General features: G+C 34.5%; 1 protein-coding gene across 1 annotated transcript; it reads left to right on the top strand.

Moving 5' to 3' along the window:
* Positions 1–200: 200 nt before the first annotated feature.
* Positions 201–4,754, top strand: Smp_131480 (hypothetical protein; the record flags this gene model as incomplete). Its single annotated transcript, XM_018790282.1, has 2 exons — positions 201–421; positions 4,661–4,754. 2 exons carry the CDS (start codon positions 201–203, stop codon positions 4,752–4,754), a joined length of 315 nt encoding a protein of 104 aa, XP_018655641.1.
* Between the last annotated feature and the right edge of the window lie 10,036 nt (positions 4,755–14,790).

Genomic DNA, 14,790 nt, shown 5'->3' with positions numbered 1-14,790 from the left:
GATTTGATTTTGAGAAGGATCTTTGATAGTGTCGAATTTTCGACAGGAGTGTGTCTCCTGGTGCAACTTTAAGCATTGGACGTCAATCATGTCCCAGTATTTGACTCCTCAGCATTGCTGATCCACTCTGCCTTAATCGGGTCTACTATTTCGTTATATAATATAGAGCACGAATGAGGTCCGACAAAACACCTAGAAAAATGTTTCGTCGTCGGGATAATATGACTACGGAGCTAATTACGGACATCGAACTAACAAAACCTTCTCAAAAGTTTCCGAAAAGCAGGTCGAACTATCGTCTTGGTTACACAACCATCTCCTTGGATTATAAGTTACTTATTTCACTATTGAATTTCAGAAAATATTACCAAAAATTACATCTTTGCATTATCAATGTGAGTGTTGTACGCGGAAACCTGGTGTAAATGCTCATTTCATATTTCCGTTTAACAATATGATATTGTGTTGGCTTTAAGTTGATCGATCGTGGTAGTGATAATAATAAATTAGAAGAGTCTTGTCAATTCTGTTATTACCGTCTCCTTTGGTTTATCTTCAGTAGTCTTTGTCGCTGATGCTTTTAGAACGAAACCAGTATGACGTTAATTTCATTTATTAACTACTACATCATGTGATGACCTCAACTGAACTACACGATGGAACTACGTTAGCCAGTCGATTTTCTTCAATTTAATAGTCTCTGTATTTTAAATATGTTGAACTCTCTGTTACCGTTTCATGAACATTAACCAACTCTACAGTTTCACCTCTAATAGAGAGCTTTATTAGTCAATTGATGATTGCAATCCCTTGGAACTAATGTGGTGCATAGTTCTAAATACTAATAACTTGGTTAAGTAGTAAGATATGTGAAATATGAGTGAATAATTTGTTAATATCTTGATTCGACATTATTCAACGCAATTCAAAGTTCAATTATTCATACAATTTGGTTGTTATAAAGTGATTGTATCTGAAATGGTTACTAATTAGACAAAGTCCAATTCGGATTATTAAAGTTATGCATTCATGTAGTATAATTCAGTTAAGCTAACATTAATATGATTCGGAAAATCTCAATTTAACACGTTCACGTCTAACATATCAACATATTGCATAGATATTGTTGAGAAAACATTGTGAATACCATAGTTCGCAGGTTGGATTTATCATATCCAAATAATTGATTATTTTGAAGTAAAAACAGTTTTGTAAAATTTATTACAATTTGTGCACTTTACAACTATAAGTGTGATTTTTGACCATATTTCCCAGTTCATCAACTGGAGCAACATTATCACCAGCTTCACATCGAAAACGAAGTATTACGATTTAGTGTAATGTAATGATTTATGCCTATTACTTTTAATGGAACATAGGCCACCGACCAGCATTCTCCGACTCGCTCTGTGCTGAGCCCTTTTTTCTTGTTCTATCCAACTTTTGTTCATTCTTCTCATGCCTGTCTCCATTTCTCGGCGCAATGCGTTCTTTAGTCTTCCTCTTCTCCTTTGACTTTCAGGATTCCATGTGAGGGCTTGACTTGTGACGTAGTCGGCTGCTTTCCTCAATGTGTGTCCTATCCACACCCAGCGCTTCTTCCTGATTTCTTCCTCCGCTAAAATGTGGTTTGTTCTCTCTCACAGTAGGTTGTTGCTGAATGTATCTGGCTAACGGATCCGAAGTATTTTGCGTAGACAACTGTTAATAAAAAACTCTTGTATCTTCTGGAAGATGGCTTTCGTAGTTCTTCACTTTTCCGAGCCATACAGTAGAACTCTCTTAACATTTGTATTGAAACTTCTGACTTTGGTGTTGGTTGACAGACAGTTGTTTTGAGTCCTAGATGTACTTCAGTTGTAAATATGCTGCTCCTGCTTCTCCGATCCAGGACCTCAGATCTTCATCAGATCCACTTTGTTCATCGATGATGCTACCCAGATATGTAAAGATTTTCACGCCCTCCAAAGCTTCACCATCAAGTCTGATTCGATTGGTGCATGCTGTATTGTATCAGAGACTCTTGCTTTTTCCTTTGTGTATATTGAGACCTAATGCTGCTGAAGCTACTGCTACACTGGTCTTCTCCTGCATTTGTTGTTGCGTATGTGATAGTAGAGCCAGATCATCTGCAAAGTCTGGGTCATCTACGTGCATCTCGTCTGTCCACTGTATCCCGTGCCTTCCTCCAGATGTTGGCGTCTTCATGATCCAGTCGATCAACAGGAGAAAAAAAGGGTGAGAGTGAGCAAACTTGCCTAACGCCGGTCTTTACCTCGAATGAGTCGGTGAGTTATCCTCCATGAACGATTTGGCAGTTTAATCCGTTATGAGAATTCCGAATGATATTAACTATCTTCTCAGGCACACACTCTGTAGTGTCGTAAAAGCCTCCATAGTGTTATCCTGTAAACGCTATCAAATGCTTTCTCATAATCACTGAAGTTGATTTAGCGTGATGAATTCCTGTCAAATGATTGTTCTAAAATGATAAGTAGAGTTGCGATATGGTCTGTACACGAACGAGTTTTACGGAATCCAGCCTGAGGAGTTGAACGTCTGCGGAGTCGTTCTGTTGGGTGAGTTCATTGAAGCTGGTCGATTCAAAAGTTCTTTGAAGTGTTCTACCCACCTGTTGTTGTTCTTCTTCAATGTTGATGATTACTTTGCCTTCCTTGCTTTTCACCGGTCGTTATCGTTTGCCGTAATTTCCAGCGAGTTTCTTGTATCATACAGTTGTCTCATGTTACCTTGTCTTGCAGTCTTTTCCGCCGTCATTGCTAAATCTTCCACATATTTACGGTTGTCGGTTCTGATGATTCTCTTTACTTGTTTGTTTGCTTCTGTGTATTCGGCTTGTGCCTTGACCTTTTCTGCTCTTGTTTGGCTGGTATTGATTCCTTCATTCTTGTTCCTCCTTTCTTCAATCTTATCCAGTGTATCAACAGTGATCCATTCCTTGTGGCCCAGCACTTCCTGACACGTTGAAATGATCGCCTCTTTTATGCCTTTTCAGATGCTCTCCATAGTACTTCCCTCTCCATTGAGTAGATTGTGAAAGACTGGAACATTTTGCTAAGAGGGCTATCTTGAATTTGTTGTGTTTGTTAGTATCCCGAAGAATAGCCATAATAAACCTTTGGTATATTGTGCACACCCTTTGTCCAGTGCTTCTTAGGTCTTAATTTCATCATTACGACCATCAAATGATGATCTGATACCAAATCAGCTCCCCTCCTTGTTCTAACATCCTCCATCGTCCTCCTGAACTTTTTGTTGATGCAGATATGGTTGATTAGGTTCTGCGTAGTGTGGTCCAGTGAAGTTCATATGGTTTTGTGAATGCGTTCGTGTGGGAATATAGAGCCGCCTATCACCAGTTTATTGATCACATAGAGGTTTGTCAATCTCTCACCATCTTTGTTCCTTTCTCGCAGGTAGTCCATGTCGTCCCATGAATTTTGTTGCGGACAGACTCATGATGATTATATCAATTAGTATTTATATAACGCCTTCGCAGTTATAACTGCATTAGGTAATATTATTTTTTATATCACATGGAATATTCAGGTGGCTCGTGAAATTCTGTACAATATTTCACAGGAGTTTTCATCATGAGTTGATATCGTTAGGAGACATATTGGAAATTGTGTTGACCAAACCAGTTGTTTGTTTATGGTTAGGGATTACACAGAAGTAATTATCTATAACTTCTCACTGCGTTAAATATATGAACCACTATTCCTGTAATGAAAATGATATAAAACAGCCACTGAGTTGGAACTGCACTTATTCACGTTAATCAAAATGTCCAACTTCATTCACTTGATGATATAGCATAAGTAACCATCATCCGATTTCGAGATGGTGGAGGAGACTTGAAGCTCAGGTGGATGATTATGATGAAGTTTAGTTCTCTGAGCTTGATGGTTTGGTCGTGAAACCTTCATCATTATTATGAACAACATTGTCAGAACAAACTCCAGGTAGGTTCAGTGTGTTTGAATTTCCCCGCATATAGCTCACAGCTGTTTCTTTAAAATTCGATGTTGATTGGTTATCATTGCTTTATCATTGTTTTCTCCTTCCGTTTGCTGGAATCTCCCATCCACCTTCATTTTCAAATCAATTAACTCGTCTCAGTTTCCCGCAGGAATATCGGAAATTCTAGTTATAAGCCAGTCACTAATTCTCTGTGAATTGTTATTTGCTTAGAGGGATAGTAGATATTTATACAACAAATTGGTTTTATGATACTTAATAAAATCATGTGTGAATGAATTGAGTGTCACCGTATTCTGCTCATTTCATTTTTATACAAGTGTGATGAATTTTGGATGACGATCATATTACAAATTGACGAAATCCAGTTAAATCTGTTTCCATTGATTATAGTCACACAGATAGAATATTATAGAAGACACATCGGTTTCCACAGTCACCAATAATGTGTAACTGTCGTTTGCATAAACTTAATGCTCATTCACAAAATCCTAGATATCTAATTGTTTGATGAAATATTTTGAGAATGATGTGCGAAATTCTATTACATGATAACCATATTGCACCAACTCATCTTCTCATTGGCGATTTCCTTCCAGACTCAACCCAATCGTCACTAAATTACGTTCTGTCAATTGTCACAATCCTTCAATAAGAGGGATGTTGCACAATTGTGTAATTGGAAAAGTGGACAACTTGTGGACACAGGGAGTAAGGTACAACATGGAAAGGTTCAAAGAAGCATCAATTAATCAACGATAGTTTTCAAATAGTGAAATTTTTTTACTTTGAATGTAAGCAGAAATAATCTGTGTGTGCTTTTTTCGTCATCATGGTACTAATATTCCGACAAGAACTCCTGAATATCGCTGTTCTCAGCCTTGTCATCAAAATGGTCTGGATATCTACAGTTCATCTTATTCTTACCTAGCAGTTCCGTAACGTGTTTCAGTTCAAAGCTTCTATTCTTATCGGTGTCGATGCGATGACTACATTCCATAAAGTGACTGATGTAGAACTGAGCAATCATTTAATATCTTTCTCATTTTGTGTGCTAGAAATTTTCTAAGAATTGAGAGTATCCATCGGATAAACTACCAATTCGTACAGGTTTCGACAACATCTCTATATGACATCACTTTTATTCACAATCTTGTGACCGTCGAACATAATATACATTAGTTTTGGATGAGAAACTCAATGATTCAGATCTAGTAAACAGACAATATCTCAACTAACAGGATGTTTGTTCACTTGGTTTAGACGGTTATTTGCAAACGGATAATGATCATGCATTCAAACATTGCACATAGTTGATAGCACACTACATACTTGTATTTTTTACTACAATGGAAGTGTGTCTTTTCAAGTTATTCGGCGATTGCAGGGCGGGAATCTATTTTCAAGCTGGTGATACACAAAGTTAACTTTGAACCATTTGTGTTTCCTATGTTAGGTATGGACATGATGATGAAAAATTAAGAAATCAATATCTTATTCCATAGAACCATATCAATGAATAGAACGTCTGACTTGTCACACCACGGTATATACATTGCAATCGGTAAACTACTCTTTAGAGAGATTAACCTATGGAAACCTCCATCATAAATTCAAGCAAATTCACAAATACAACATGGGAATTCTCCACAAATATGAAACTGATTTGGCATGATAAAATCACTTATATTAGCAAACCATAAACCCCATGTCGCATGTTTCCCTGTGTTTCAATCTTCTATTTTACGCATTTACAGGTACTTGGAATTACAGTTATTCAGTTTGCAATCACATTTGGAGGAACGTATTTGTTTATTTTAGTGTATGTAATGTTTCTGTTTAGTAAACTTGAATCAAACCTATTTTCAGCAAAGAGATCAGTGCCTGGATTAAAGATCACGATTTATTCTTATGGGTCTCAAAGTAAGAACCACTTACTTTACTATCATTATTCAATATATTACTAATAACACTGATAAAATGAAAATATGATGCTGTTCCGAAATAAACCTTAGTCAAATCGACAAGCTGTCAATACGATTCAGTATCATTATCCATCAGGTTTAGTCTCATATACATTCACACAATATTACATGTCTGTCATGATGGTACTGATAATCTGATAAAATAATGAATCCAATGAAATGGTTGAAATGATATTTTGATGATCAAACGTTCAACGAAATCCAAATCAAACACATGGTCATTTTATGATGTTCTGATTGTGGTTATAATACATCTTGTCTGCGAGAGGACAAAATACTTACTACTGTACTCACTTACGTCTTTTACCCCTCATAGAAGAGCAGAAACGGTGCACAGAAATTCTCCATCCACCTCTTTCATAGACAATCACTTCCAGTTCTTTCCAGTTGCTAACCAACCTTCAAACTCTCGATGCAAAGTGTTCTTTGACCTCTCACTTTTTCCATTTCTTCTCAGGATTCCAAGTTACTAACAATTAAATTGAGATCCGAATGTTTCAGATTAATTGATACCCTTCATATGTATTGGTAATCCACGTTCAGAGTTTGTTAGCAAATCTGCATGCACAACACAGATAAGAAGATAAGATTGTGAAGGGATGAGTGAGGGAGAAGGAGTATAGCTAAGGAAATGGATGGATAAAAATAGGTGAAAGAGAGTGGTAGAGAATGGGAAAAAGAGATCAGTAGAAACATATAAGCAGAGAGTATTCTTTCAGTAGAACAATGTCCTTTCATTTTTATGAAGAATGTGAAAAGAAACTACAAAATGACATCAATCGGATTCTATTTTCAATTGTGTCTGGTAAGACACCAAGCTACTGAGTTGCACTATCTCTCACACACCGATCCGAGAATCGTGATGGAATGATAGATACCAGTCCTGTACAGCTTTCATACTACTGAATTCTGTCGTAGATAGACAGTCTCTCAACTTTCCCCTACTACCCCAAGTATCTGAAAATGAAGCACGATATAAAAGTCACTGGGATAACCTTCATAGCACATGTTGATAGATACACTGGGTCTCAAGCACTTCACCAGAGTGTTGAAAACGGCTCACGAATAAACAACGAACAGTGATATTGTCTATTCAAAGTGTTAGCAATATCTATCTGTGATCCGATCTGCGTTAGTGTGAAAATATTGAAACTGACCAATATTAATGCAAGATCTGTTTTCAGAAAACCTCATTCAGAATATTCATCATGTAGTAACACTCAGCTCAGTTGAAAGCAGGAGTGGGATTTCAGGAATATACATAAACACAGAAAATGCACAAAACGAAATAGAAAGAGGAGTGAGGTAAAAAAGACACATGAATTAGGTGGAGAATAATTGTGTTTTTCGAGTTAGCAGTGAATTGGAGACGGTAAATCCATCTCTCAATAAATATTCATTGCCATATTTATGAGAAAGATGGGATATTGTGGGAGCTCTCAGGAGGAGCATCCTGCAGGAATCATTGCCCTACAGGTCTAACTTCCAAGCAGTGAAGCAACATCAACAATGAACATTATTTCATAGAGCTCTGACCAAGCAGACGTATGAACCAGTTTCCTTAAACATCTCTGACCAAGGTTTCTACGTTCTCACATCACGAAGGTCTCCACTCAAAGCTACACATCTCCATTATATCAAAATATAATTTGTAACTGTGAATGATATTCCTATATTTAGCATTACGTTAATATTCTTATCAACATTCTTCACTATCTACAGCGTCATCTACTTAGTTCTGCAATTGATTTGGATGTTTGTTCCAGGATTATCACGGAAATATCCATACAATATAATGTATCTAATACTGATGGTAAGTGGGAATTCATTTGAAGTTCAGTTAAGATTTACACATAGTAGAAGTCTTTACATTGGATTCAGTTTATATAACCCCACATCAATCATTCAATCTATTTATCCATTTGCCCAGTCGGTCTAAACACTATTATCTAATTAGTCACTTGAGTTTTGTAAGAATTAGCAGTCATAGGAAATAAAGATTACTTTTTCAGTTAAATTGTTGTGATTTGTTTCCTTTCGAATTGCAGTGCCGTCATCATATAATAGCGGTGTAATTGCGTCATCTGTTATTCACTTTTACAATTCTGAATACTGTTATTATCACTATCTTTATTGTTATTATTATTATTACAGACATTATTTTCAACCGTTGCAATTGCATCGGATGCAACCTTGTACGAAGAAGATATTGCCAATAATATGTTCGGTGTGCCGGTGACATTATTTAATTTGATTATTTACGTCATAACTATTCTACGATATGATTTCTCCAAATATTTCACCATAAATCTGTTTTTTACATTAATTATAAATTTGACACTATTAGTTGGACAGGGTCTTTACTACATATTGACATGGAATAAGGTAATTATTTTGTTTGTTTTACCAAATCTGATGTCTAATTGTAATTCTGTAAATGACTCTATGTTATCGTTTGTTATGAATTTGCTAACACAATGATAATCAAGCATCTCAGTAGTTATGTAGTTTCAGTTCAAATAGAGATATCACATATTCAATGGAGCTCTGATTGCCAGTATTGAGTAGAAGGCGAATCGGAAATAAAATAATATGTTCTCACCTAAACATAAATAAAATTAGATTTAAGTAATCGAAATATAGACATATCTCATTTCTTTTAATTCAGATATCGTTTTGAGGATAACGAAATCTCCATATATACGTTCGAAATTCGTACATGTTCAATAGCCCCCATAATCATCATAGAATAGCTGTTTGAGTTCAACGCAATTGTTGGAAACTATTAGAAAGTAGATGGACGATCGTGATTCAAGTGAATTGAAATGGTCAGTTTATTCATCTGTCCTTTCAATACTGCTCAGTGCTTTAAACTATTTATTTGGAATCATTTATTTTCATCTTCTTAGAATAAAGTTGAACATGTGGTACAATGGATACTAACTAAAAAGCTTGTCACCAATGTATTCGTCGCTACACTTCAAAGCTCTGAATTACACACACTTCTTAAATGTTTGTGAGTTCATATTCATGTGGGATCTTAAACTGATATATAAAGTAGTTGCCCAATGACATCTTCGATTGATAATATTCACTTGGTTGATATTATTCATTGAAGAATGTAAAATTTCCGTGAAATTTCATTCTCTGAGCTGAATGATTTCAGCGTAATACAAGATTAAACCATTCAAATCGCTGAATGAAAATCCACTCAATCTACAAATCTTCACTTTCTCAAGTCAAACTTCACTCGTCATTCTACTGATTCGAAACTGAGTTCATGTTTATGTTAGTGAAAGTTGATCTGTCAATCAACGTTTGATAGAAAGTGATTCATAAAATCACATATTCAATTGTTTATACTTAATTTTTTGTTTAATGTTGAATCAATATTTGTCTGACTTAATTGATTTTTGATAACCTGAAAATTCTTTCGGCACATTTTCTTTCCAACTTTTATTAGACTGTACTAACTGTTGCTGGTGCAATTGCTTTACCATTCACACTTTTTGTAAGTCAACTGTTTTTACATTTGGTGGAACATCCCCAACTGGCTATCAAACACACATTCTTTGAAAGTCGATGTTTCATAATGTATTCACTTTTAAGTATTGTTTTATAATTATATAACCAATACTAATAGCAATTTGAAGGTTTGCCAACACTCCATTTAAAACGAGTGAATTTGGTCACACCATGTTGTATATTGATTGAAGTTAGACTTGTAGATCATTCAATCCTGGCTCAGTGGTCTAGATGTCAGACGTGCTCGTACAAGATCCAATGTCCTGGAAATGATCACGATTATGGGTTGTGCTTGCGTACTGATAAAAACTACCATACTAAACAAAACAGATGTCCAGTGCACCCAAATCTCACATGGTTCCCTAACTCACACTAATTTATGATCTTACTAAAATCCAAAATTCTCCACAACACCCATACTAGTACTTTCAAATCGTCCGACAAATGACTGAAACTCATATTTTGATGAGAAGTGTATGTTTTCAAGTACGTTATTCAACTTTTTCATGATATTACTGATACATAAAATCATCTAATACTGACTTCGTAGTTCATGTTTGGTCTAACACAATCGAATCAATAATGAAATTGGAAAGAGGAAAACACAAATACAGGATACGACTTAACAACTTGTTTATGTTTACATGAAACAATTCAAGCACAAGGTTTCAAGTGATCTTAAGATTTTAGAATCTTCTATGTAATGTATTTAACATGGTACTGAATCCAGTACCAGATCAACTAGATAAGAAATCTTATTTATTCAATTATGGTATGAAGAATGGTTTCGCAAATATTCCGAATCTGATTGTACATATTCTTACTTATTCATAATTTATCTTTCATAGAAATTATTATATGAAGTGAAGATGGTTTTTGAAGACGGTGAATTTCGGTACAAGCAAGCAAATTTATTATTAGCAGCTGGAATTCTCTACAAATGTTGGTGGATTTTATTTTTGACACTGATGTGGATATCTTCGTATTCAGAATTGAAAAGAACGGACACAACAAATTTCACTCTATCTAACGTTACACCTTCGGTATTTTTTACAACTTCAACCACATTAGATTAAACATGTATTCCCAGTGGGAACATTAGGGGTATATTTGTTTACGACGAGTCCTTAAAATGTTGTTCTTTTTTCTCTGAATAAACAGCCATATTTCAGTGTTCAATGTGTCATGAAGATAGTTATGCTTTGAATCATTTTACTCTTTTCATAGTTTTCTCATTTCTGAAATTTGAATATTAGTACTATATACAAACGTTCATGTATGATGAGATTATGAAATGTTAATGAGATTTGGGAAACCGGAGTTTTCGGTCACTTGTTTTACCTATAAATTATAGTTTGTATTATACCAGAGTAATTTTCTTGACCAATTATTTCGTCTGTTTCTTTTAACTTGGATTGTATATTTGACTGGTCGAGTCAAGTATTCATGAGATAATCTTACAATAACCGATGTAACCTGATCTGTAGACAAGTTTGCATATTGACGTGAAAAATATCTTTCCATTAATTCTAAGTAAAGTATTCCAAATGACTCTAGACATTTTCTAGTATGTTTTAATTCTATGATTTATGGACGACCTTTGAACGAATCATAATTAACATTGAGAAATATTAGCCAATCAGGAAACAGCTGGTATAGAGTTAAAATATATTATACAAAATCAATGAATTAAAGTGGATACACTTCTTTTATATGGTCCTAGATCTTGTCAAGCTTGGAGAAAGGTTCAAAAGTTTTATAACCGTAATGTATAAAGTAGAGGAACAGCTCCATAATAGTCGGTCTCTGTAGCCATGATAAGGTCACAAAAACGCACTCAGCCTCGACCACATACCTTCAGTATTGTTTGTGTGTGCTCTGGTTGTGTAAGTTTATCATTTTATTATGGGTATGTCGCCGTAATACTCGTACCACTGAACAGCCGAATCTTCAGTAAAATCTGTGAATATTGCATCCAATGTTATTGGTGCTTTTATCATACAGTTCATGGCAACTATTATAATATGCCTTAGTCTCAATCTGGATCAAGCAAAAAAGGTTCCTATTCTAGCAAACTTCTTTCAAAATATGTTACATCGAAGGAAAACATCACGGTTGTCTGCTGGAAATCTGTAAGTCATTTAATTACCGCAATTACAAATAAATAAACTTACTAGTAGTCCCATTTATCGTAGCTGCCTAATTGTCAAGTCTACTCTAAAATCCTCTGTAAACCGACCGTACATCAACACCAATTACTAAAATTGACACTTCGACCTTGAAATCCCCCAAACGCTTCTCATTGGCTCGTCCATAAATCACAGTGTCGCCGAATATATTTATAAAATCTCAGTGAATGGATTTGAAGTCAATCTAAAGTTTGGCTTAGGTATCTGGTCTGAACTTTATCAAGGATTATATTTCCTTGCTATTTTTGTGTTTTACAACAACTCGGCGATCAAATACTGTGAAACTAATCGTTCTAATTTAGTCGAAAGTTCTTTTATCTCTTTAGTATATATATATATATATGAAATACTATGGTTTCATTGTCACTAGGATATAACAAGGTTACTTTTGAAATAATGATGTAAATATTCTTCTTTCATCTTTTGAATCTCTGCATGTAATTCATATACAACATATCAACAACCATGACTACTAACTTGATTAAAAATATGTTTAAAATTATGGATTGATATGATAGTAAGAATGCCAGATAGTTTCTGGTAATATGTTACTGAATTCAATCTGTAGTAAACATAAAAATCAATCTAGTTCTAATTACATGATTTCTATGAAGTCAATCAACCATATGATAAGACATGAATCGAATAAAGCAATTAGCATAAACGCAATTATAAGTAAACCGAATAAAACCTAAAATGCTGAATGACAAATAAAGTTATCAGAATTAGCTGATGTAATACTTGTAGTAGGAAAAAAAGACGATTTCATTTTTATCTGAAGGAAAATCGAAGATGTTGTTTAGAACGATCAAAAACTCTTTAGAATAAACTATCTAGATTCCAGTAATTAACAGAAATCTAACTCCATATTCATTGATATGTTTGATATTCAAAGGAAGAAACTGCCGTCCAGTGCTATCAGGTCTTCTATGGTGGTCTAGATTCAACGAACTCATGAATTCAATCATTAAATAAATTGTTACTATGAGTTGTGATTTATTATAAAATAATTCAAACTGTCCCATATGTATTTCACCACTCACTGGATTCCTGTATGTGAAATAAGACCAAAATATCTCCAGAAATATCATTCATGTAATAAGTGAATAATTAAAAGCAACTTCTCAAAAACGAGTAATATAACAATCCATGTAAGAATTCTGGCTAATATTTTTATCATAAAATGATGTACAATCTGATATATTTGATATTGTTTCGATAGATGGAAGCAAACATCTACATGAAATATCCTCACTCAATCGATTTACACTCTCTGTAACCAAATCTAATGTGTTAACATAGCACTATTTGATGATGAAGATGATAACAAAATACGGAAAATTTTGGTTGCACCCAGCAATAATCGAAGAATATTCCGAGTTCATTCCTCTCTCTCTCGAACTCTAAATACAAATTATTGTTCCAGTATTGGTCTATGTCAATGCCTGAACTAGTGATGAGGAGTGAAGAGGATGAGTTCATTGGCCACTTCGTGCATATCAAAAGCCTGATCAGTTGTGGAGGGTTGGTGTCTGGTTAAGTGTAGAATGTAAATACAGTTTTTGAAAAATAAAGTGGCGTTTGCCAAATTGCGACCCCTGTAATTTAGGCGAGCTGTCCGTCTGACAACTGAACAATGAATATACTGATCAGCAGTCCGCTCTGTTATACATAGCGACAATGTTCAAGTAAAGTATGTGATACTATGTCAAGACAGTAGATTATTTGACAGAGTCATGATTCTTCACCGATTGAATTGGAATACTGGTTGTATGTGCTCAGTCATTGTCAGCTCCATTCGGTTTTACTCAAGACATCGATTATCACAATTCTAGTTCAACTTCTCATCTGAATATTCAGTTTCAATATACATCTATTTTCAGATAATGACTTCAATCTTGAATATGACTCGAGCGGAATGAAATCGTTCAATTTTCTTTTCATCAGAAATATCATATCTCTAAGACAAATGTTTTTGTTTACTGATCAAATTGTCAATGTTTACCAGTAAAATACACAGTGAACCATGTCAGTCATCAGTTCTCATTTAGTTTTCACCATTTGAAGACAAGTAATGTGATGATTTGAGTCCAGGAAACAGGATTATTGACATCCTTAGTGTTATATTCATTTCTATAAGAATACTATTGATCTATTCACAGTATGGAGATGAATCTGAATTATTCCTGTTACTACGTCTGTTAGTTGTGGATACTATCAAGAAGTATTGAGTTATGAATACTTCTGTCCGTCTGGGAGGATTATTGTATCATTCCTTGTTCATTCTAATCTAGTAAAATTTTGATAATAGGAAATGAATTACATGTGAGAAACGTATTCATCATCGTAAAGCTTTGTCTAGATTTCATCCATCACCAATACATTTCTCACATTTATTTTCTACATTTACAGGTATTCGGAGTTATTGTTCTTCAACTAACAATCAGTTTTGGATGAAAGAATTTGTTTATTCTAGTGTATGTGGTGTTTCTGTTTACTTAATTTGAATCAAACTTATTTTCAGTCAACAGACCAGTGGTTAGATTAAGGATCAAGAAATTATCTTATGACTTTCGAGTTATAAACTTTGTTTTCTATCATTATCCAGTCAATAGATAATGATATTATTAATCGTTATTAAAATGACCTGAGAGATAATTAATCAAAAACACAATACTTCCTTAGTAATAATAATAATAATAAATTCTCAAATAGCAGATTGTTACATGAGGCATGCCGGTTTACAGGCAAGATCAAATTGTAACAGAAGTTACAATTTTTACTGTAGAAAATTACTCAGCTGGGTTGATATTTTATAAGATATGAATGTAAATGGATTTCGTAAGGAACATGTCAATATCACACTTGGAGCACTTTATGAAGGTGGCATTGCAACATTCAGCTGTTGGTGGAGAATATATTCATGAGAAGTTGGGGGCTTTTAGAAGCTTCGATCTTATATCCCTCCGGAATATCTGGGGCTTCAATAACGGTGTAGGATGAAGTCACCCGTGCCATATCTGTGAAATGCACAGTAAACATTTGATTACATTTTACACATCAGTATCATTAATTTTTATAATACTACG

Source organism: Schistosoma mansoni, chromosome W (genome assembly GCF_000237925.1).
Source record: "Schistosoma mansoni strain Puerto Rico chromosome W, complete genome".
NCBI classification, from domain to species: domain Eukaryota; kingdom Metazoa; phylum Platyhelminthes; class Trematoda; order Strigeidida; family Schistosomatidae; genus Schistosoma; species Schistosoma mansoni.
Note: the sequence above shows the minus strand (reverse complement) of the source record. Positions and strands in the feature narration are given on the sequence as shown.